At 34.8% G+C, this 24,579-nt stretch overlaps 1 protein-coding gene across 1 annotated transcript in view; it reads right to left on the bottom strand.

Moving 5' to 3' along the window:
* DIAPH3 (diaphanous related formin 3) overlaps positions 1–24,579 on the bottom strand; it is a gene marked incomplete at its 3' end in the record, with an annotated part of 318,599 nt that overhangs the window by 177,315 nt on the left and 116,705 nt on the right. Inside the window, exons 14-15 of the mRNA XM_084235758.1 lie at positions 24,141–24,380; positions 9,435–9,564 (exon numbers count right to left, since the gene is read on the bottom strand). Of these exons, the coding sequence (XP_084091884.1) occupies positions 9,435–9,564; positions 24,141–24,380 (370 nt within the window). The remainder of the gene's footprint in view (positions 1–9,434; positions 9,565–24,140; positions 24,381–24,579) is intronic.

Genomic DNA, 24,579 nt, shown 5'->3' on the forward strand with positions numbered 1-24,579 from the left:
TTTTAAGCCACTGTGATTTTCTTCCTGTCCTTCAAAGTCAAGTCTAATCTTACTAATACAAATGCCTAGCACAGTGTCCACTATACAGCAAAAGTAAAGCTTTTTTGAAAGTTTCCTTATAAAGTCAACAGATATAAAGAGTACTACTACTTTTTCTTAAAACATGTGGCTTGACAGACAGCTATTGAGAAACTGCCACCACAGTGAGGACATATTTACACGACAAAAGGTGCCCCTTACAGATGATTTTTTTAAAGATGACCTCCTCAGAAGAAAGGGGGATGATTATCCAAGAACCTATTTTCTTTAGGTTTTTCCTAGGGAGGTAGGTAAACATCTTTTCAGATGTTTCTATCACTTACATCTTGTATCTACTAAGTGTTAGTTTCAGATATCCATATGGAATTACTGAGTAATTCCACTGAGCTGGTTCATTTATTTTGCAAACATGCAAAAACCTTCTGGAAAAAAAAAATCTTCAAGTCTTGAAGAGTTGCTGGATAACAGTTGTTTTTAAAGTTTATTAACAGAAACCCTTTTTCAAATGAGAACTTATATTAAAACAAGCAAAAAACAAATCATACATCAGAATACAAAATATGAAATTAGTGTCTTAAAAAAAACAAAACTAGTTTCTCAAATTCTATTTCTCATGTCAGTATGTCCACATGCAATGAGCTACTGTTATTTATGATTTCTGAAAATTCCTATATACATATTAATCTTTAATTTTCAGAAAACAATTAATAATAAATCTATGAAGTTATTGACTTTATATTCTAAAGCTTGCATAAGTTTCAGACAATTAAAATCTATTCAAATCACCTTTTTTTTTTTTTGAAGATTTATTTATTTATTTTTACAAGCACTGGGTACAGTCAGAAGTGCGGGAGGGTGAAAGAATTCACCAGAGTCAGAGCTGGAGTAAAACAGGCAGGACTGAAGTACACTGCTGAGGGGAGCAGTGGGCGTGGCAGGAGAGGTCAGTGTGCCATGTGGGACCCTCGCCTGGGGGCCGGGGTCGAACTGGCGCAACAGAGGCTGCGGGAAGCTTTGCAACCCAGTGCTCAACCGCTGTGCCACTGGGGAGGCCCTATTCAAATCACTTTTGAGAATACACATTAAAATTCTGTATTACTCAGATACTTGTGTTTACCTGCATCATTAATGACAGCATTGATGTTTGTTAATGAGAAATCACTGAAGAATAACAGTAGCCACTATAACAAATGTAGAGAATATTTAGAGTGCTATTTAAGCTTTATAAATATTTGCACATATTAAACTATTAAACCTTCCTCACAAATCTCTGTATTAAGTACTACTACATACCTCATTTTACAGGTAAGGGAACTGAATCCAAGAAAGGAAAAGTAACTCATCCAAGATTATACCCTCAACAAGCAGAACTGGGATCGGAACCTAATTTTCTAGCTTCAGAGTCTATGAACTTAACAATAACCTCTCCCATAATATAATGCCTCTACAGTCTAATTAAATCACGTTTTTAATTTTGCACACTGAAATCATTTATTAGGGCTATGACAATTGTCAATGTCTATTATAAAAATACCAGAAATTCAGATAAATATATGAATTTGTTTCAACAGATATGTTTTGCATATGAAATACAAGGATATTTCAAAAGCTCATGAACAATAACCCTTAAACACCAAAATATTTCACAATAATGGAAAATATTTTAAATATATACTTATCACTATAATTTCCCTTAATCATTTCATAATACTCAATGCAGTAATGGGAGTGATGACAAGGATGAGTGTTCTAGGTTAAACAGAGTTCCCCAAAATTCATATCCACGAAGAACACTTTAAAAAGTCACTTATTTAGTTAGAAACATGAGATTTGCAGATGTTATCAGCTGAGGATCTTGAGATGAAATCGTTCTGTATTTTAGATGGGCTCTAAGTCAAATATCCCATAAGAAGTGAGGATACAGAGATGCTCAGAAAAAAATGGCAATATGAAAATGAAGGCAGAACTATGAGAAACAAATTAAGAAATGCCAAGAATTACTGGTAGCCACGAGAAGAGAGACATTGGAGAGTCCTTTCCTTAGAGCTTCCAGAAGGAACGAATCCTACAGATACCTTAATTGCAGACTTCTGAATGCCTGAATTGTTAGATAATAATGTTTTCTTAAAGTGACCCAGTGTATGACAATTGTTTAATGGCAGTATTAGGAAACTAATACAACTACTAATTCAAGATTTGGTAAGCTAATGGACTGCTACTCAGCTATAAAAAAAGGATGAGCTGCCATTTGTGACAACATGGATGGAACGAGAGAGAATAATGCTAAGCAAAATAAGTCACAAGAAGAAAGACAAATAATGGATGGTCTCTCTTGTATGTAGAGTATAGAAAAACATAAAGGGTCCATCAAAACTAAGCCAATAATAAGCTCTTAACATCTAACTACAAAACTGATACAACCAGAGAACAGGTCCTGAGGTAGTCAAGGGGGAAAGAAGGGGTTCGATGGCATGTGGAAGAGGATTGTCGAGGCCCTGGTGGTGGGCAGGGTGTGGAAGTACACATATGTAGAGATTTCAACCTATAAACCCTGAAGTGGATACAAATGTAAGCCTTCTTTATCTCAATAAGCATAATTTGGGGGGAAAAAAGAGGCCTATTAAACTAGCTGCCTATATATATATGCTATTACATGCTATATATATATATATATATATGTATGTATGAGCTATCTATATCTATCTAGATATGCGCTATTATCTACATTGAGCTTTTTAACAGTCCTAGAAAGAAAAATATTTTAAAAAGTAATTTTGAAAGTGGCATAAACAGAGTCTGCTTTCTGGTAAGCAGTTGGCAATTCTACCTGAAGCATTTGATCAACTTCATGTCTCTTCACCCAGTCAGTTATATGTCAACCTTGTAAGCAGTAGGATTCAGCAGATTGCCATAAATGTGTTTGTTCCATCCACTGTTTTTGCTTCTTTCTAGTAAACAGATTTACTATGTTAAACTATCCTCAGAATACACTTACTCTAAAATTTTCTTTCATCTACATTGTTTGTAATTTTTCACTTCATGTTGCAAAACTTAAGTGCATTAAATACTGCTTCAGAACCAGCAGTCTAAAAGAGCTCCAAGACCTTGGTTGCCACTGTTGATCCTGTCCTATTACTTGATGTTAGCTATAGCTCCTAGATGACACTGATAAAACCATTCAAGTAGCTATTTCAAATGTGTCGCTGGCCAAAAATCTGCAAACACTGTAAACCGTTAGTTCCTTCAAAAGATTAATGCTGTATTGATGCCACTTGTAGTCTGCTAACCTTCAAAAAGATAGAGCAGTCATTCTGATGTGGTTTTCCTCCTCATCATCATCTATCAGCCCAACTAGCAACAGATACAGGAAATGTTCCTGGCTCAGTATCTCAAAAAAGCAATCTTTAGCTACAAGTAGTCCCTCCATGCCCAGTGTTCTTCAATGTCAGTCTACAGAATTCTTAATCCTTCTATGGATTTTGGCCCTATTCTTTCTATATTTCATTCTGTTGCTTTCCAAAATAGTTTATACTTGCATTATACAGTAGTACAACAACCTTACATACAAGTCTCCAATTTAAACTTTTGATGCCAACACCACATAGATAATCCCTGGAAATAAAGTGGTGGGACTTAAGGCTTTTTTATTTTCTTATTTTATTCTGCATAGAGGATCTAGGGTGTAGGCCAGAGGTGCGGGGGGTGAGAAGATTCACCAGAGGCAGAGTGGGGAGCAGAACAGGAGGATCTATTGAAATACACTGCTGAGGGGAGCAGCGGGCAAGACGGGGGAGGTCTGTGTGTTAGCACCATGGCCAGGGATCAAACTTAGGCTGTAGTGGTGACAGAGATGAGACTTAATGCCTAAGCAGCTGGGGAGCCCTCAAAAGTGGTAGGACTTAAATGTTATTCATAAGATAATGTGGCTCCTACCATGCTCACAATGAACTATAAATATTTCTTATAAAATAGGAATGAGTGGTAGAGAAATATACATGAGGATATACTGAGAAAAAAGGACAAAGTAAAAACTTGGTACATTTTAGTGTAAAATGAATGCATTCGAAAGTAAAATCTAGATGATGCCATAGATTTAACCCTGAAATTAAATGTGAATGTTCATGAATATTTTTATTTAGAATGCCTTAATATTTCCTTCTACACTAATAATTTACATGTCATGTCTACTCAAAAAAGGAATTGAAGCATAGTTATAATTAAGTAAATCCATGTGATAATTCATGGTTTGTACAAGAGCCTTTGATAATCCTAAATTGATTACTAGTGAACATCCAACACAGAAAGTCAATGATTGTTTGTTCAACTGATCTAATAAAGTAAAAAAGTAATTATCTATAGGCTATAGGCAAAAAACTCTAAGCAAGAAAATGTCTAAAGTTAATTTATTAATTTGCTAAGGCTGCCATCACAAATTACCATATACTGGTGACTTAAATAACAGAAATCTATTTTTTCAAAGTTCTAGAGTCCAAGATAAAGGTGTGGGTAGGTTTGCTTTCTTCTGAAGCATCTTTCCTTGACTTGGAGGTGACTACCTTCTATCTGTATTTTCACACTCTCTTTTCTGTGCATGCACATCCCCAGTGACTCTTTATACCCCAAATTCACTTTTTTTTTTTTAAATTTTGTTGAGCTAACATTGGTTTACGCTGTTGTTTGTATTCTGGAAATACAGGTTCCCTGACTTCTGATGCTATTACCATTGCACACTCACCACCAAAGAACACTCACAGTGCATGCACTGCCTTTCTTTTCATAAGGACACTAGTCAGGTATGGTTAAAGCCTACCCAAAGGGCCTCTTTATCTTAATCACTTCTTTAAAAGCCCTATCACATTCTGAGGGGTTAGTGCCTCAACACACAGGGACAAAAAATCAGCTCCTAATAGAATGTATCCTACATTTATCTTTGCTATTTTATTATAAATGATCTCCAAACAACCACGTATCCTGTTAATCACTTCATTATGTTGTTAGAAATACACACTAATGTGTATTTTCATAAAACCCTGATATCTTACAATTGATTTGAAACTCCAAATAAACTATTTAGCTTGCAAAATTATGACACCTCAACCTTATAATCTCCATGGCATAATCATTCCAACCAATAATACAATGTTACTCTTGTTAATTTTGTTGCACAATATTTTTACGTATTTATAACATACACTTAAAATATACAATGCAATTTGAATTAACAACTAATACTGAATATTCAATATATATATCAAACTGGCTAATAAATTTTAATTGACATTTTTGGGAAACTGTAACATAAGGAGATTAATGGAAGCCTTTGAAAATGCTTTCTGCTTGCTACAGCAGATGAGTTTGAAATTTTCAAACACTATGCAGTTTCCAGGTGGCAGCCACCTGGAAATTAAGTGTTCTAAGTGTTCACAGTAGGTGAATAAAAGATAAACATTTGGTATTTAGTAAGGCATTTATCATAAAATATTGGAAAGTCACAAGGAATGAGAAACCAGGAGATGCGTTTAAGTAGACAAATATTTCCGTCAGGGCAAGGATTTACTAGCTAAAAGCAAACAAATAGTTTTAAAAGCCAAGAGGTTATAAAATGGAGAGAAAAATAATCAAATATAAGATATGAAGGATTACTGTTGAAAACTAACAACACAGAACTAAAAAAAACAATGACAAAAATACCCACTCTGATAATAAAAGGACTGAGTATTGTCCTTTCTCTAGATAGTGACAAAGACTTCCAGCACTGAGAAATGGTCTCTATTCTAGAGCAGTATTTCTCAAATAGTGGTCTAAGATTTTTCTAGAAAAATCTATGAATTTATTTTTAAGGAAAGAGTGGAATATACATAAATTTAGGTGTGTTTCCAAGGAAGCATCATGATAAAACAGCAAGGAAAGGGAAGGTGACATTTACTTTAAGTCACTCGATAACAGAGAAAAACAGACAACATTCTGGGCCATAGCTGCAACTTCCCATAGATTTAACGTAGACTCTACCACAAACTTTTGGAGGTTCAGGAGGTGTTGAATGAGACAGAGTTAATGAGACAAATGGAATGGGAAGGGAGCCAAGAAAGGTTTTTTTCAAGTAAGCAGAATCTGGGAAGGGAAGTTAAGGGTATAGAATCAAGAGCCACATTTCACGGTATACTGTGATCTACATAATTGAGATATAGCTGGAGATTATAACTGAGCTCTTAGATACACAAGTGTGGAGCTCAAAAGGGAAGTCTGGATATAAATTTTAAGGGACATATAATAATTTTATTCAAATCCTTGGGAACTGAAAAGATTAGAAGGAGAATGTATAGGGATGGGGAAAAAAAGACAGGTTCAGCATTATGCTGATAGCAACAGTAATACTTAGAGGTTGCACAAAAGAGAAGGAAAAGATATTCAGAGTAAGAGGGAAGAGTCAGTTGAGACAGAACCAGATGTGAGGTGACGTGGATTACACTATGACTCAGAAACAGTACCGTAGACCAGCAGCAAGACAAGAGTTTCTAACACAGGGAGTAATCACATGCCACATGCTTATCAAATGAATGGGCAGTAACTGAATTACAGATTGGATTAGCACAGCAGTATTTCTAGAATTAAGAGATGACTATCTAGACAAAACCAAAAATATGATGGCAGAGGTATGAAAATTCTAAAAAAGACAGCTCTGAACATGGCGACACTGTAGATTTACCTCGGTTATACTTTAATACACTCCCCAAGCCATCACAGTTTTGTCATATTTTCTACTCATTAATATAATACCATTCCAATTTAATCATGAAACAGGTTATTAAGAAGTAATCAATGATACCTTCACAGATCAATTAATTGCAAATCTTCAGGCAAGGGAGAGAATATACTCAACTCTTAGAAGTCCAGAAAGGAAAGATATATTACAATGGTGTACAGAAATACAATAATGACCCAAAATATTTTCACTGAAATACAACAGTAAAGCTGTAAGCTATTATCTCTTAGAAAAGAAGCAGTCCTAATGAAGTAGATTTTTGAAAATTGTCATACGGGTAAGCTCATTAGTTGCAATGAAAGTTCCCCCTGCTGATCCAGGAGTATCTAATGACCAGGATTTGTTATGTCTCAAAAACAAAGGTACTTTTTAATTCATGTGATAGCTCACTAAGGAGATTTCAAATCTGCAAACTTTTAAATGATGGTATATAAGAGCATTGAAATTCTCCAAAGCAGACATAGACTTATTGCACCTCAAATACTACATTTATTCTTGTAAAATCTCATTCATTAATAGGGTGATAAAAATCATAAAAAGAAATCATGCTCAACAATCACCTACACTACATAAAAGTTCTTCCAGTGATGGCTTTTCTATTTCCAATCTGAGGTTGGTTGCTCCCTATGAAACATATTAACAATATCTGCTGAATCATGTACATTGTAGCTTCCTCTCTAGCAGATGGAAACTAAAAACCCCTAAGGCCTAGGGTGCCCCCCACACACACCAAAAAAGAAAACAGAGAAACTATTAACCAACTAACAACTCTTCAACCCCTTACTGATAGTTAAATATTTTAAAAAGCAAAATATATTTATACATAATTTTATGTACAAATAAGTCGAGGCAGGTAAATTACTTCTTAAAATTTTAATTTGTAGCAAAACCACTAGAAAATAATTTTGACAATAAAAAAGTACATGTGAAAGAGAAGTGTGTTCTAGCTGTTTAATTTTAGAACTGGCCCGAAATGCAATTGCTCCTATTTGACAATGCTTGCCCTAACTTAATTCTTGTTAAAGTTCTAGTGTTGATAAAGCTATTAACTACTCATCCTTTCCCTACAAAAAGAACTTCCTCTAAATTTCAAGGCATTTTGTACTACTCATCAATCACTATTATGTTACTTATCTAGTTTAACATTCCTCAAGAATAACCATTTTTAGTTCTTATTCACCACACTTAATTTCCAAAATCTCTGAAAGCATTTTTTAGGAAAGTTGCCTGTCCTGAGTTAATGAACAAATCAGTTAAAAGCTATATTTAATATCACTGAGTTATTTTTAATATTTTCCCCACTCTGATCTTTTGCCCTATCTCAATGCTTAATATGAGAAAATATTTGGATTATTTTTCCTTCTTAAATTTCAATGAAACACACATATATACAGACATTATCTTCTTATTCCAAGGACATCTTAAGGTAGCACAAGGGGAAAGCAATTCCAATACCATTAGAATTTTAGGGAACAGAAGTAAAAGGTTATTATTGGTGTAAAAACTCCATATTATTTTCAATGTTTTTCCCCCAACAGATTATGAGAGATATACCCTTCAAAGAAACATATATCTCAAAATATTTTAAGGAACTATTTCAACGGATATCTCATCTAGTCTTATTCCTTTTTGCACATAAAGTGCTACTCTGGCCATTTTATAGCATATGACATAATTTAAAGGGGGTAGTAATGATAAAAGTGATTTTCTATTACTTAGCAGGAATATTCATGGCAATAAGGAAAAAAAAGTCCTTTTCATTTACTTCATAAATTCCAATTTTAAGATGTAAATACACAGATTACTAAAATAGTTGACAATGTTAATGACCAGAGGACAACACAAAAAGAAGAGATATTCCACCATTTTAAACGAGTTGTCTTTCAAAATGTATAGTCCTTCATTTGTATCTATTCATACAAAAGAGTATTCATAAATTGGTTATTTGGAGCCAAATAAGTTTTTTTTTCCCCAGAGTTCAACGTGATATGAAAGAGAAAACTAGGTGCCGCAAGTGGTCAAAAATTACATTAACATATTACAACCAAGTATTAATAACAGGTCCCAGCCTTTCTATGATCCATTACAACCTGATCTAAACACAGTTGGGGCAAAAAGTAGGTTAGAAATTTGGGCAGTAGGAAGGAAGGAATATAATCTCTGGCATTTTCATCACTACTAGAACAAAGAATGCAGGTCCCATCTGCAAGATGGGCAGAGACAGATGTAGAACTAAGACAAAAGGGAGACACTGATAACTTGTATTTGACTGAGAAACATCATAGTCCCTAAGTACTTATGAATGAGTGTACCAGGGCAGCACCTCACTGACCACAGTGAAGGGGCTTGCTTGGCAGCAGTGGGTAGAGCTGTGGGTATTCACAAGATTTAAACTGCAAATAATGTATTTTTCAATACAGAACCACATTATCTAATTAAACAAATTAAATCCATGCTCCAATAATGACAATCATAAAATAAATGACCTACTATTTTCTATTTTTAAAATGACATATTCAGTATGAAAACACTGACAAAGTGGCTAGTATATTCAAATAAAAGCATTATTTTCGATGTTCAAGTACTAATTGAAGACCCAATGGAGTAAAATGTTGTCAATGAAAGCACATACCTTTACTAGCTTTGTCTAAATGTTCCAAATCATCCACAAAATTCAGAATATCAGGGTGCTTTTCTTCACATATTTCCACCAGAAAATGAAGTAGTGTTGTTTTCTGATCTGCTGATTTTGTGTCTTTTAGCTAAATAGGGTAAGAGAGGAAAAAAAAGTCAAAAATATTTTGATAAACTGTCTATTGTCTATTTTGTAGATGAGAAAAAGGTGAGTAGTAATACTAGTTTTTGATGAGTATTTAAATACATGAAAAGCTACATTTTAAATACTGCTTAAAGTCAATTAACATTTACTGTAAAGAAGGTATAAGTTTCAACCAATTTAGCATGCAAGATTTTATAAAATAAAAAAAATGGATGAATACCTACAAAAAACAAAATAACCAGAAAGTCTACAAAAGTAGTACTTAAAAACACCCTGGGTTTTTATTCATTTTCCATTTGACACATATTTGTAGAATGCCTACATGATACTATGGGAATAAAAAGACACAAAATCACTCCTCAAGGAGAGGTTTACAGTAAAAATAATCACAAAGTGCATGTAGGAGGACATGACATTTGAAGTGAATATTGGTAGGCGGGAAGTTGTATGGGGTTTGGGAAAGGATGGAGAAAACTGAAAAGCACAAGATCACAGGGAGATGGAGTAGCATTTGAAAAGGGTCATTGATGAGGAATAAAATGGCAAGATTGAGGAGTCTGAGTAATCCAAAATAAACATCTGTGTTGTGGAGGGCAAGAGGGGAGAACAGAAAGATATAAATTTTGGAAGACAGAAAAGACCAGAAAATAAAAGGAAATGTAATGGAAATTCCATACATTAGAAATAGGATTTCGATCCCTATGAATTGGGAGTTTTTAAACTGCATGAGACATTTGAGAAAGTTGCCTCTATTCAGCTTGGATTAAAGATTAGAGCAAGGTAATAACAGCAGGTAGAGTAATTTAAAGAGCTGTAGCAAGAATCCAGAGAGGGAAAGATGATAGTCTGAGCTGAGGTACTGCCTTGGGAGTGGAGAAAACGGGAGAGCAGACAAGGGAACTCTGTCAGAGTAAAAGCTGAAACACTGAAACCAGTCAGAAAGGACAAGAAACAGATATGGGAGTGTGGCCAGAGAAATAACTGTTTCAGTTTTGGTCAAGTTGAGTTTGAAACTTTTAAAGCAACAGCCATGTGAAAATGATATATACTATATAATGATTTACACAGGTGTAGAACAATGTTTCTCAACTGGTTTATTCCTGACTTGAAGACCAGGGTGGACAAATGCTAATATGAAATGGTCAAGGAATATAATTAGAAGGTTGGGGGGGGGTGATTAGGTTATAATCTGAGTGATCAATGGGACTTAGCTTGGGTTTTGTGTAATGACTGAGGTAGAAGGTGTTGGGTGTATACACAGGACAACTATATCATCTAATACCATTCCCTACAGCACAACTTATCTTTCACAGCACATACATATAAGAGGGGGGAAATCACCCTCCCCATCAGTATTTCATTTAGAGCTGGAAATTCTTGGCATACCTAAATCTGAACAGCCCTACTTACTTGCTTTTATTCCAACAATTTCATACTTTAAGTTACGCATATAAATATATCTCCACATATTTTTTCAGTTTCTATATCACTAAATATTACACCATTATTAGAAAAATATCAAATAACAGTTAATAATTCAATAGTTGAAGAGATAATCTGTATCATCATGTATTAACATACCACTACTTATCAATGAATAAGTTATATCTTGGAAAAACAGAGCTACCACCATCCTAGATAGCCTAACTTTCACATGATTATTCATGTAATAGGTTCATATTCTATGCTGTCCTATTCATCATGCACTCTAAAAGAATGGTTCTTGGCACTTTACAAACTAACCAATATAAAAATTTATTTGGAGTTCATTATTTGATGTGAGGTTTCAAAGGAACACAGAGTATTGGAGAGAGGTAATCCCTACACCATTGATGGGAATGCAAACCAGTCCAGCCTCTATAGAACAGTATGGAGGTTCTCAATACATGAAAAACAGATCTACCATATGATCCATCAATTCCACACCTAGGGATCTGCCCAAAGTACTCAAAAACACTAACTTGAAGGGATCCATCGACTTTGGTGTTTATGCAGCACTATTGGTAACAGGCTCTGAAAACCTAAGTGACCAATGGCTAGCACACATGTGTGTGTGTGTGCACCCACACACACACACACCTGCACACAGAGGAATATTGTTCAGCTATAAAAAAGAAATCTTGCTACTTGCAGCAACATGGATGGAACTGGAGGGGATTATGCTAAGTGAAATTAAGTCAAAATCAGAAAGACCAACACTGAATGATTTTATTCCACAAAGAGCAAAGAAATATAGCAAAAAAAAAAAAAAAAAAAAAAAAAACAAACGAATGAGGATGGGGACTCAATGAATTATGTGGAGGATTACTGCAACTGCAGTAGTGGGTGTAGTGTAGTAACAGATTTGCAGAATTCTGAGCCTACGCCTATAAAACATATACAGTGTTGTAAACCAACATTACCTTAATCAAAAACATTGATCACCACAATGATTTGATTGTTTGAAAGAGTATACCTCAAATAATGACTCAATTACTAGCTAAATTAATTGCCGCTAATATGTAGATAACCTGTTAATGCTAGAAGATGCCCTTAACTATCAGTAACATAATCTTGGGCAAGTTTCGGGACCTTACTTTTCACATATGCAAAAATAAGAATATGGTGTTAAATAGGAAAGTAGAACTTTTAATTCACTTTCTACTCTAAAAATATTAAATATAGGTTATAGTGAAATGAAGTGTTAGTAAACATAGAAAAATCTAACTAACAAATAGCAGTATTAGAATAAATGAACAAAATCTAGTTATAGTCTCAGTTCAAAAGCTAATTTTCAACACTGGGGTCAGTTGGAATCTTCCAATGAGTTTCAGTTTTTATATATACTGAGAAAGTTAATCTGAATTATAAAAATTCCTCTAAACCCTGTAATGTCATTCATATGATCATCTTATAGGGATATGGTCAGAATAAAAGTAATGAACTTTCACAAATTGTGCCTCTCACACAAAAAAAAGTTAAGATAAAAGACTTGTCTTTTGGTGTTTTTTTTTTTTTTTTAAGTATCCCAGTAGCAAAGCTCTCCCCCTCCTCCACCTACCCCCCATTACCCCCTACCCTTAGAGCAATGATTACCTGGGTAAAGCAGTCCCTGTTGACAACTTTCAACTGACCACCACTACTTTACACCCTCCCTTACTGTGTTTCTTTCATGTGAACCTAGATACGCAGCTTGTGTGCAATGTTGATTAAGTAAAGCACCATTTACCTCTTTAATTTGTAAAGTATGAAAAGAACTTTCCTGTAGGATTCGTGACATAGCTAAACAGTCAGCAACTGCTAGGATTAATATATCATGCAATCTCTAAGATCCAACAACCAACTGGAATAATCTTAATGTTTATTCATGAGCAATAAGAATTTAAAAAGTACAATTCTGGAATATAATAGTTTTTAGCAAATACTGGCTTAAAAAGTGTTAAGAATGTACGTCAAACAAAGATTCTAGTTATTAAGAGACAATCATTAAGTTCAACACTAATTTATGGAGGAGGGTGCTATCCTGGCTATATTATTGAAAACACAAATGATTAGCAAGTGACATATTGTTAACAGCCTAAAATTAAAGCATATTAAAGCATAAACTTACTGAATAGAAAATGGAAGCAAAATTCTCCCATTCATACAAAATCCTTAACAATTTTTGAGATGAATATGAAAATTTCAAATAAAGTAAAAATTAATAAATGAAAAGAAGTTCAGAAAAGAAACACAGATGGCAACCATTTGTTCATAATTCATGGCATAATCACATTTACAGACTAGTCTGAGGCTCTAAATTCCAGGGTGGAGATTCTTCATTCAGGTCCTAGAAGCATCAGAAAAAAACTGTGCAATGTCGCCAAGATATTCTTCCTCCCTCAGTTTCTCTATTCCCTACCCCATCCTCAAAATCATTTTAAAAACGAAGCCTTCCAAAAGCATAAAAGCACAATAAAATGTATTTATCAAAGTCTTAGATTGCTCAGTGCTTTTTCCTTTGTTTTTTTTTTTTGATCGGCATTAACAACTAAAAAGGGCACATTCTATTTTGACTAATTACTTGTATCATACATAATCAGTGATTGAACCAGTACAAGTAAAACCTGGGAGACAGTGCTAATTTTGTTGAAGAGAATGAACAAATTGAGCACACTTTGTAATGCTAACTGTTGCAAAGAAAATGAAGGTAAAATATTTGCTTTAAAAATTCTGTTTGGTTTAAAAATATGCTTTATTTAAATCTTTACAGACATTGCTTGACAGGATTCCTTTTGTATTATTGTCAAGAGATTTATCTTACTGAAGAGTAATCATCACTGTTAAGTAGAATTTCTTATTTATATATTGTTTCTTTAAGGTACATTTAATGTGGCATGGATGTCAAATAAACAAAAAGATGGATGGAGTTTCTCCAACCGCTCTGTTCATTCCAGACAAAATAATGTTAAAAGCAGATCCTGTAATAAATCATGGCCTAGTTGTCAGTTTGGAGTACAACTCCTTTGTAGCTACAATGCAAGATTTTGGAATATTTTAAAGGTATTCGGCACAAATTTAGATGACATTTATAGACTATTCCATTGTTCAGTCATGGGAAGAAAATACCTAAAATAAAAACAAGCATTTCTTCTTGGTGATCTTCAGAATCCAAAGAACTATACCTCCTTACTTGAAATAATTAAATTTATATCTTTAGAATACTGCCACATTAGTAACTGTCCCCCATTAGTTTCCTATAATTTAAACATATACCAGAACAGCACAGACTGTAAATACTGTCAAACATTAAAACCATGACAGATCTATTAAAATCCTATAATGACCATAAGAACATTCAAGAAAACCCTAATGTCTGATAGTATTAAATGCTGAGGTCCATAGCAGTGAATGTCACACTTATTTTAAAACAGGGACTAGCCAGATACTGTTCAGTGCACAAAACACACAACATCCCTATGAGGAAGGAATTAGTACTATACCCACTACTAAGGAAAAAAAAAAAAATGGAGAAATCATGCAACATATCTTAGGTAACAGTTACTATCGTGTACAAGATTTAAAGCCTTGTCTGTGTGAATCCAAAGCTCTCCACTACTATAAAATACAGTTCAGCTATGAAAATCTATAGTCAAGCTTATTATAGATCAAGAGAAACAAAGTTCTCAAAAACACAGTGGACAAAAATGGTAGAAAGTCAACAAAAGAGCAATAATGCAATTTAAAATACTGAAGTCCTATAATCTGCTAATTTCAGCCTGGAAAGCCTCTAAAGATAAAAACCCTATCTAGTTCTGGGAGTATGACATTCTTTCTCTTTTTTTAAAATCTATAAAGTTAACAAAATACCCTCTGAATCCTATCACTCAAACAGCAAGTCTCTCCATATTGCTAATAGACTGGTGCTGATGAAATAGCAGGGTGAAACCATCTCTGTAAAGTTGAACCTTTAACAGATTTAACAAGTATATTTACTATCATATTCTGCCTTAAATTGTTTGTAGCAAAAAGTGGTTTGTATTGAGAAGCAGTATTTCTAAATATAAATCAGATGCATTAACATGAAAATGGTTATGTGAGTATTGCCAAAGGATATATATCATATGTGCTTCTTGGATAATGTTTTCTGATACATTAAAAAAATCACTTTGCTGTTTAAATTTCTCAAAAAGACTGAATTTCCCTTCAAAATGAATGGAAATAAAAATCTTCACATAAATTAAGCAAGATGCTTAGCATTCTCTATGTCATTGCCATTATATCTATAATAAACCTTTTATAATGATTTTCAAGAGAGGCTGAGGTCAGCTGATACTAGGTAAAACAGGTCAATATGCCAGTCCTATATAAACAATCTACATTTATTGCTTAATTTTCCTTGTAAAATGATAGAGTCAAAACATTAAATAGGCAAAAAAAATTTAATTAATGTAGCTGCAATAATCATAAGTTGGTTTCTAACATTTCCCCAAAGACATACTTTCTCTGAATTATATTTTTACCATTATTTCTCTTGAATTTTATTGAGAACAGAAATTTCAATATGAAAAGCACTTGTGAACTTTAATAAAATTTTAGCTTATTATCTATTGTATTATTGAATGTTCTGTTTATTTATAGTTCTGACATATTCAGGAGATTTAAAATAGCTCAATGTTCTTTAGTAATATAAATTGATCAAATGCATTAATTTTAAATTAGCTGTTTTTTTTCCCTTTTTTTAATTCACAGACTTTAGAGCAGCTATATTGGAAAATAGAGTATATTGGAAAATTCAATGTTCCAATATACTCTCCCTTCCACAAAAATTCCCCTATTACTAACAGCTTGCATTAATATAGTACATTTGTTGTGCCAGTATAGATACATTGTTATTAACTAAGCATCTCAGTTTATACCAGGGTTCACTCTGTGTTCTACAGTTGTATGATTTTGACAAATGCATAACTCATTAATCTACCATCTACAGAGTCACACAGGATGATTTCACCACCCTGAAAAATGAATTCCACTTATTCAATGCTTTCCTCTTCCCTCATCCTTACCCCACAATCCCTGATAAACCACGCATCTTTTTACTATCTCCATGAATTTTATCTTTTCCAGAATGTCATATAGTTGGAATCAAAGTATGGCACTTATCAGATTCGCTTCTTCACTTAGCCATATGCACTTAAGGCTCTTCCCTGTTTCCTGGTTGAGCTAACATTTCTTATCATTCATGAGTAACATCCCATTTTATGGATATTACCAGTTTGTTTATCCAGTCATCAACTGAAGGACAGCTAAGTTGCTACCAAATTCTTGTGAAAATGAGTAAAACTGCTATAAACATTTGCATGTAATAGTTCAATTTCTTTGGCAAACAGGAATGTGAATACTGAATTACATGCAAAATCTGCATTTAGATTTGTAACTGATAGTCTTCTCATTGGTTAATCATTTTGCATTCTCTTCAACAATGAGAGTTCTTGTTGTAACATGCCCTTGTCAGAACAAATATTCATAATATCATTGGTTGAGTAGTGATACATAGATGGTGCTATCACATGTTTTGCCTATGGGTTTGAAGATGTAGAAAAAGTATAGATTCTTGATGGAAGGAGAGGCATACAATAACCTTTTTTGAATATCAGGAATGTGGTGTCTTATTTTATATTTTTCATTTAAATATACAAAAACAGAAACTGACTAAAGCAGGCATGGTTTGTAACAATCACCTTGGATGCTACCTGTGATGGGGTAGTTGCTCTCTATAAACACAGTTTCAAGGAAAATTGTGTGTTGCAGGGAAAGAAGGCTGACAGATTAACAATGCTATGAGAACATCAAGTACACTTAAGAGGTGTATTTGGGGGCTTCTTGGTGCCGCAAGGGGTTAAGACACAACATATGAAGCAATCAGCAGCCACTGTAGACGAGTTAAATCCCACTACCCACATGGTGCAGCAGGCCTCTCCTGGCTCTCCCGCTGCCCCCCTCAGCAGTGTATTTCAGTCTTCCTGACTGTTCTGTTCCCCACTCTGTCTCTGGTGAATCCTCTCAACCCCCCACACCTCTGGCCTGTACCTAAGCTCTTGTATGCATAAATAAATCTTAAAAAAAAGAGGTGTATTTGCTGTCTGTGAGCAAAACCACTTTTTTGGGTAATTTAATTAAAGAATCATTCTAATTTACAATGATTAATAGCAATTGGAAAAAAAAGGTAATGTGAAAAAAATCAAAAACACTACTTAGTAAAGTCAACTAAGAATTTCTTGGAAACTTACAGATCAAACATATAATGAATAAGTCAAAGGGGGTTAAGAATTCTAAATAGTTTCACATTGCCTAGGGAGTCAGTATTTCAGTGATTTAATTGACTAGATGCAGAATAAGGAAGACATTTGTTATCTGCAAGTCTTTGGCCAAAACCTTTATTTTTAAAGGGTGCCAAAATTTACTGGTGTGATTTTGCCAAGTTGATAAAGAATAAAAATCACTCAGAACACTGAATGAATGCAAATGGAACAATGGATTTGTTTGGCAGTGGTCTTTCATAAAAATAACTTCAGAGCAAGGGAAATGATGATATATGAGAAGATTTCACAAAAATGAATTAATCTATGTGACTGTGACAAGTAAAGTTCTCCTACTTTTTATAAACATGGAAACTCTACCCATACAAGGTAGATCCTGCCACAATCTTGGACACTATCAATTTATTTTAATTCTACTGTTTGCCTCAAGTTCAGACTCCATTTAATCCTTTTCTGCACTTTCAAAATAGTTTTCAACGGCATGAAAGAAAAGCAGAAATTTTGGGAAGTATTTTCACCATTTATCCTTAAGTGAATAAGCAGAATTGTTTCCTTTTTGTTTTTATGCTGTTTAGTTTTGCTTTTGTATGTTTGTCGATTGGTTCCAGACTACCAATTAAGGATTTTCCATTCCGGGATAAAGTAGGACAGAGGACAGAAAAAGTGATTCCCATATTAGATTGTGCATTTAAGTCACCTGGGGAAGTGTTTTTAAAAATGCCCACATTCATACATGCTGAAGCAACTGATTAGGCTGATATGGAACTGATATACTGATTTCTCTTAAACAGTTTTCCAGGCTGAGAATTAATGTCCTGGAAGAAGAGTTGCTCACAGGTTCAAGAAGTCACTCACTGGAGTTTGTGGGAGCATTAAGGAAAGGGAAATTAAGTTTGTTTGTTTTTTTTCCCCAAAAACCTTTCACATCAGAGTTTCAAATGAGGTTCCACTTTTGGTTAGCCTGCGCTTGTAAAAGATAGCAGATTAAAAAAATTCATGTACTTGTCAAGAGAAAAACAACAACAAAATCAATTCTGCCTGTCACTTGCACCCTTTTAACACCTAATTCCCAACCCATAGCCCTATTATTTGATATCCTTTGATGACATCACCTTTGTGATGAACTGAATACAGATTCCACTAGAAAAGTAATTTAAAAAAAATACAAATACTAAGAAAATTAGCTCTTACACTTGATCAACTCTTCCAAATATATACCTTCCAAAATATGTATCTTTTCCAAAATATGTATCTACTATCCCAATATAGGAATTGAATTTCTCTAACCATCTAGGGTAAAGATCTAGCTTTTACAGCTGTACCATTTAGTCGTATTGATAGGGATGGTTTGAAAAATATTCAGAAATCACACTTCTTCTTAGACACTAAACAGTAAGCACTTGTTATGTTACTATGTATAGACTAATAACATTTGCCCTTTACCTTTACAAGTTAAAACCACCTCCTACGTTAATATGATTTTGAACTTTGATGAACGTGTTAATTCATTTTTTGGTAGACTGCTGGTCCACTTGGCCTACTGACAGGTTTTCTAGAAGTAACTTCAACACTAACCAGATAAAAATTTTTCTAGGTAGGGTCAGGCAATGGTCTACATTTGATGACTGAACTTTTAAGGTTATTATTTGCATTTAATCAATTCCAGGTCCTCAGAAATTATACAATTATCAAACAGCCTATTGCCCAATTTTTATCTAAAGTCTAGTATCTTTAGAGGACTTTATGAGTGACAAGAAGTTCATCCATTCTTCCATATATTCTATGGTTTATCCTTTTAAAAAGTCAAGCTATCAGAAAGCAAGTTCTTAAACATTTTGTACAAACTTTGTATAAACTTTGTATAGTGTTACTATAACTGAAAAGTTAATGTCCATCTTACCGTAAGTGTTCTCTTACAGAGTCAAGTCCTAAGACACCCTGAATACTTATTTGTAGGGGAAGGGGAAGGATGTAAAGAAAGTAGAGAAGTTTCTAAGAAAAAAAAAAATCTCATAGAAACAATTCATTTGCTGTTTACATGAACACTGCTTGACACCACATATTTCTTTAATAACAATATGCATTTAAATTTTCTTGTGAAGTTCAGGTTTGGCTAATCAAAACTCATGAAAAGTTTTGTGACATTGGTAGCCCTTCACTTTTACCACTAGAAAGCCTCAAGCCTACAACTACTTTAATTTCTATTTCTATTTTAATTACAGGTTCTAGTTGGTTTACTTTTATCTCTTAATTTACTTTTATTTCTATTTATCATAGGACATATCAAATCTGTGGGGTGAAAAATAAAAGGAAATAACCTTTTGTCTCTGAACCTAGTTATTAAAGTAAGTCATCTTAAATACAAATGGACAAAAAGATATAACATGGCTCCTAAAACTGTATATGTTATAGAGCAACCCCAATATTAAACGGGTTCCTGGCTGTGGGTCCTCACCCGCGCGCTTTAAAGAGACTTATGAATACTCTACTACAGACACACACAAAAGGGTTAATAAAAGGTTTATTTACAAGAGAAAAAGAAAATAAGGAAAAGGTACAACTCAGGGAGAAAATAGGGAAATAAAGTCTTTAATGCGTCCTACCCGATCCGACGACCTGGAAATCCAAAGTCACTCTCAGAGCTGACCGGACGCTGCAAGCTGGCCGAGAGCCCAAAATGGAGAGCGAGAGAGAGCCCCCCAAAGCCCACGTGCCTGCCTTTTGTATCCACCTGGCTGCTTAACCCCACCCTCAGGTCCCAGCCACCTTCCCTTTGGTGGTGATGGGATTTGGAGTTCCCAGTGTCTTTGGCTTTGACCTGGGGTGGGGGTGGAGTCCACAAAGCCTACATGGAATTTGCTTTGGGACATCCTTTTCCCCCTAACATATATAGAATTGATAATTCATCTAATTATTTTTTAACAATCCAAAATTATCAATTAAGTATGAATTTCTATTCACTTCAAATACTTGAGCTAAATTTATAAAGGGCATTTAAAAGTAAAAATTTTAAATATAGAATTTATATCTATATTTAAATATATAATTACTTAGCTGATTTTAACAAATTAAAATATTACTGTCTACTGTCAAATACATATGGAATTCCTTGTGTGGGGGCTAATCATCAAACCAAATGCTTTATACTTCGTGAAAATTCAATCACAACTGTCAAAGATCAAGCTGCTACTTCTGATAAACAAACATGATAACATCTTGTTCAATATGTGCTTTCAAGTTGACATGTAGGATAATAAAAAAAAAGAAGTCATAGTACTTATTTTGTTCTTGCACAACAGAAGGCTCCTAAGAGGAATGATCAAAATATCCAGTATCATTGCCTGAAAATACAGTCAACTCTATTATCCAAGGAAAGGTTAACAGGTTTGCAGATTAACTGCAATAAAAATAGTAACAGCATGCATTGCATTTCTAAAAGGTTTTAAAATTACTATGTATCGGTGACTGAATTTTAGCATGAGAGTAGTCTATTTGGTATAAAATAGAGAGGCATAGCACTGTGCCTGCTGCACCATTCATTCAGCAGCCATTTATTGATTACATAATATATATCAAGCGCTGTATTAGGCCAATCCCCCTTACTGATCAGACCTGATTTCCTGTCAACAGCTCTGTTTAGAAGAAGGCATAAGAGAGGTCATGAGGGCCTCCCCTGGTGGGGCAGCGGTTGAGCGCTGGGCTGAGAAGCTGCCCGCAGCCTGTGCAGCACCAGTTTGATCCCCGGCCGCTAGCAAGGGTCCCACATGGTGCACAGACCTCTCCTGTCGCACGCTGCTCCCCTCAGCAGTGTACTTCGTCAGTCTGCCTGTTCTACCTCCGCTCTGGCTCTGGTGAATTCTCACCCTCCTGCGCTTCTGGCTGTATCCCAGTGCTTGTATAAAATAAATAAATAAATCATTAAAAAAAAAAGGAGAGGTCATGAAATCAAATTTTGATGAGTTGATTATATTTCTGAGATTCAAATTTGAAATGCACAATTTAGAACTATGTATAAAATCCAGTAGATGTGTAGGTATGTACTTAACTTTTCCTCTACCTTGCTTCTCCTACTGTTTTTCTTCCTTTGCTTCTTTTCTCAGAGAAAGCCGAATCTGGCAGTTTTGCTTTCTCTGTGTCCTTCACTCTACAATTTCATAACTACCAGGTCCTGACAATTATCTGGATCTTCCTCCCTTCAATCCTTTTCCCACTCTGCCTCAACCTCCTTTTCCACTGTCTTAGCTCAGACCTTCATCATCCCAAAGCATAGAGACTGTTACATAATGGACGCTGCAATATTTGCTAAATAATTGAATAGGGTAGTTTTAATCAGATATCCTCTCCAGAGACTGAGGGCAACAAGGGGAAGAAGACACAAAAAGCACCCTGAAGGCAATCTATTTTGAACAGGCACTTCTAATATGTCAGTAGCAACATCTCCCACCAGTTGGCTAAGCTGTAAATTATTTTTGATTGCTCCCTTTATTTTAGCACCTCCCATATTGTCTCCCCTAATTTTTTTCCCCCACCGCCCCCTTCTTGTCTTCCCTAATTGCTATCTTGACTTCCTGTCATTTTTCTAAGTCATGTTCTATATATCAATCAATCACTAAGTCACTCCCCACAACAACCCTCTAAACCAGTGTTGTCCAATAGAACTTTCTGCAATGATGAAAATGTGTTATGTGGTTGTTCCCAACATTTATGCACACTGAGTTACACAAAGCAAAGCAAGTTTGCCTGAGGAATGAAATTCTTACTTGTATTTAGATTTTAGTTTAAATTTAAGCAGCCATATGTAGCTAATGTGACAATACTGGTCAGTACAATTTAACTTTCCGCCATACAGTTAGAATTCTCTTCCCACAAGACATATAATAACACCATTTTGCTTTCAATGACCCTTCCCCATAAGGTGTGACAGTGAATGCTCTTTCCCACCTCCACCAATATACTGTGTCATTTCCCCTTTTCCACTCTTTTCTTATCTAGTCTCTAACTTTAGCAAATCACTTGATATGATCACACTGGATCACACATGCCATGCTCTAATTCTTTATGAAATCTGCTGTCTCTTTCTTAGAATGTCATATCCTCCCAGGGAACATGCACTCAGCTTTCCAGGCCAGCTCAAGTTCTTATTCCTTTCTGAATACTTACCTACTCTCTCTCAGCAAAATCGGTCCCCCTCTTTCATAAATCTATGGCCATACCTTTTTTTCTTTATTGCCCCAGAAAAACAAACTAAAAACACTTAATCATAATTAAAGGTCCACATGTGAAAAATAGGAAATCTATGTATGCCAGGCAAATATTAATTATAGACATTAAATGATCAGGTCAAGAATTATGATTTAGGGCATCCCCGGTGGCACTGTGGTTGAGCGATGGGTTGCAAAGCTGCCCGCAGCCTCTGCAGCACCGATTCAATCCCCAGCCACTGGGCAAGGGTCCCACATGGTGCGGAGACCTCTCCTGCCGCCCGCTGCTCCCCTCAGCAGTGTACTGTGTCAGTCTGCCTGTACTGTTCCCTGCTCTGGCTCTGGTGAATTTTCTCACCCTCCCGCACTTCTGACTGTACCCAGTGCTTGTAAAAATAAATAAATAGATAGATTGATAGATAGATAGATAGATAGATAGATAGATTAAATCTTAAAAAAAAAAAGAATTATGACTTGGTATTTTAGCCTGAGTAAACCCTTGAGATAGGTGTAAAGTCCTCAACACATGTGTTAGGAATTGCATCACACATACTAAGGAACATAGCTAAAAATAGAAGGCTGAGCTAAAAAGAGGAAAATAAAGATGGAGATGGGAAAGGAAACAAGTTGACAAGATATTGATACTACTAGGAGTTTTAGGTCAGAGAAATCATGTAAGAAAGGCAGGAAAGCACCAAGAGATTAACAATTCAGTAAACCAATAGTTAGAACTGAACTTGTTTCTCACCTTCCCTACCTAACTGGCAGTGGCAATAATCAAATTCCTTCATCAGGGAGTGTAGATGTTACCAGGTCAAGAACAAGAAAAAGCTTTTCTCATGATGTGTAACTGAGAACAATTTGTTGTAAGCAGATCAATGAAGCAGTATTACTATGGCCCATTTCTTAGGAAAGAGCTCTGTTATATAAAACATTGAAAATATTTGCTGTAGGGAAATTTAACCTGTAAATGAATGCAGGAGAAACAAAAATCTTTCACTTGACTCAATTTTAACATCCTCTAAAACTATATTTAGATAGAAACATTTCAAACTCATCAGTGACAATGAAGGTACGTGTATTCCTAATAAATGATGTTTCTCTTAGTATAAAGCAGTCTCACTTTCCTCCTTCTATAGTCAGCTTGCAAGAGGAAACATGCAAAGAAATATTTTAATAGCTAAAGGTAAAAAATTTAGTGACATTCCTAAGTAATTCTCAATATAAATACCCTGATATCCTGATACACAGGTATCTCAATTGAATTAATTTTAACTTTAAGTAATATTTTAATGACCCATTTCATTAGTCTGAGAAAGCATAGGTTTACAACATAATTTTGTTATTAAGCAGTATCTTTCAGTTGGATTTGCACAAGAGAGAAAATTAATATTTGGATTTAGTTTGGAGGTTGAGTAAATTAGTTCAGTTCACTGTGGGTTTGGGAGCATGGTTCAGTTCAAGCTCTTGATAATGAGCATGTCAAAATAAAAATATATTTAAATAATGTAATCGGGGCTGACATTTAAGAATGTGTTCAGGCAAATATGTGTTTAAAAAAAAAAAAAAAAAAAACTCACTTTACAGAGGGAGCTAAGGTTAAATCCGAAGGTTTGAGCATTCCGGGAGCCGGCGTTCATGTAGTTTCCCATTAGCAATACCAGTTCCAGCAACTTGCTAAAGCTTTTGCTCTTCTTTATCTCTTCACAGGCAGTACTGACAGCCATGATGTCAGGTTTGATGTTGTTCACCTGCTCTTCAAACTGAAGCTTAAAGAGAATAGCACTGAGCCGTGGCCGTAGTCTCTTCACATTGCTCATCTGATTGAAAAGAAAATAGCAGATTTCCTTTAAAATGCATGGTATACTTTAGTACTGTACGGCTGCAAGTAATCTGGGATGATTTATTGGTATGACAGTACCGACGAAGCAATATGTCCCCTAAAACTGATAGCAGGAGCAGAGAAAAGCTCTGGCTGTTTCTGTGAGGAATTTGGAGTCATCCCTCAAAGAAAAAATT

This window comes from Talpa europaea (assembly GCF_964194135.1).
Source record: "Talpa europaea genome assembly, chromosome: 6".
NCBI lineage: Eukaryota > Metazoa > Chordata > Mammalia > Eulipotyphla > Talpidae > Talpa > Talpa europaea.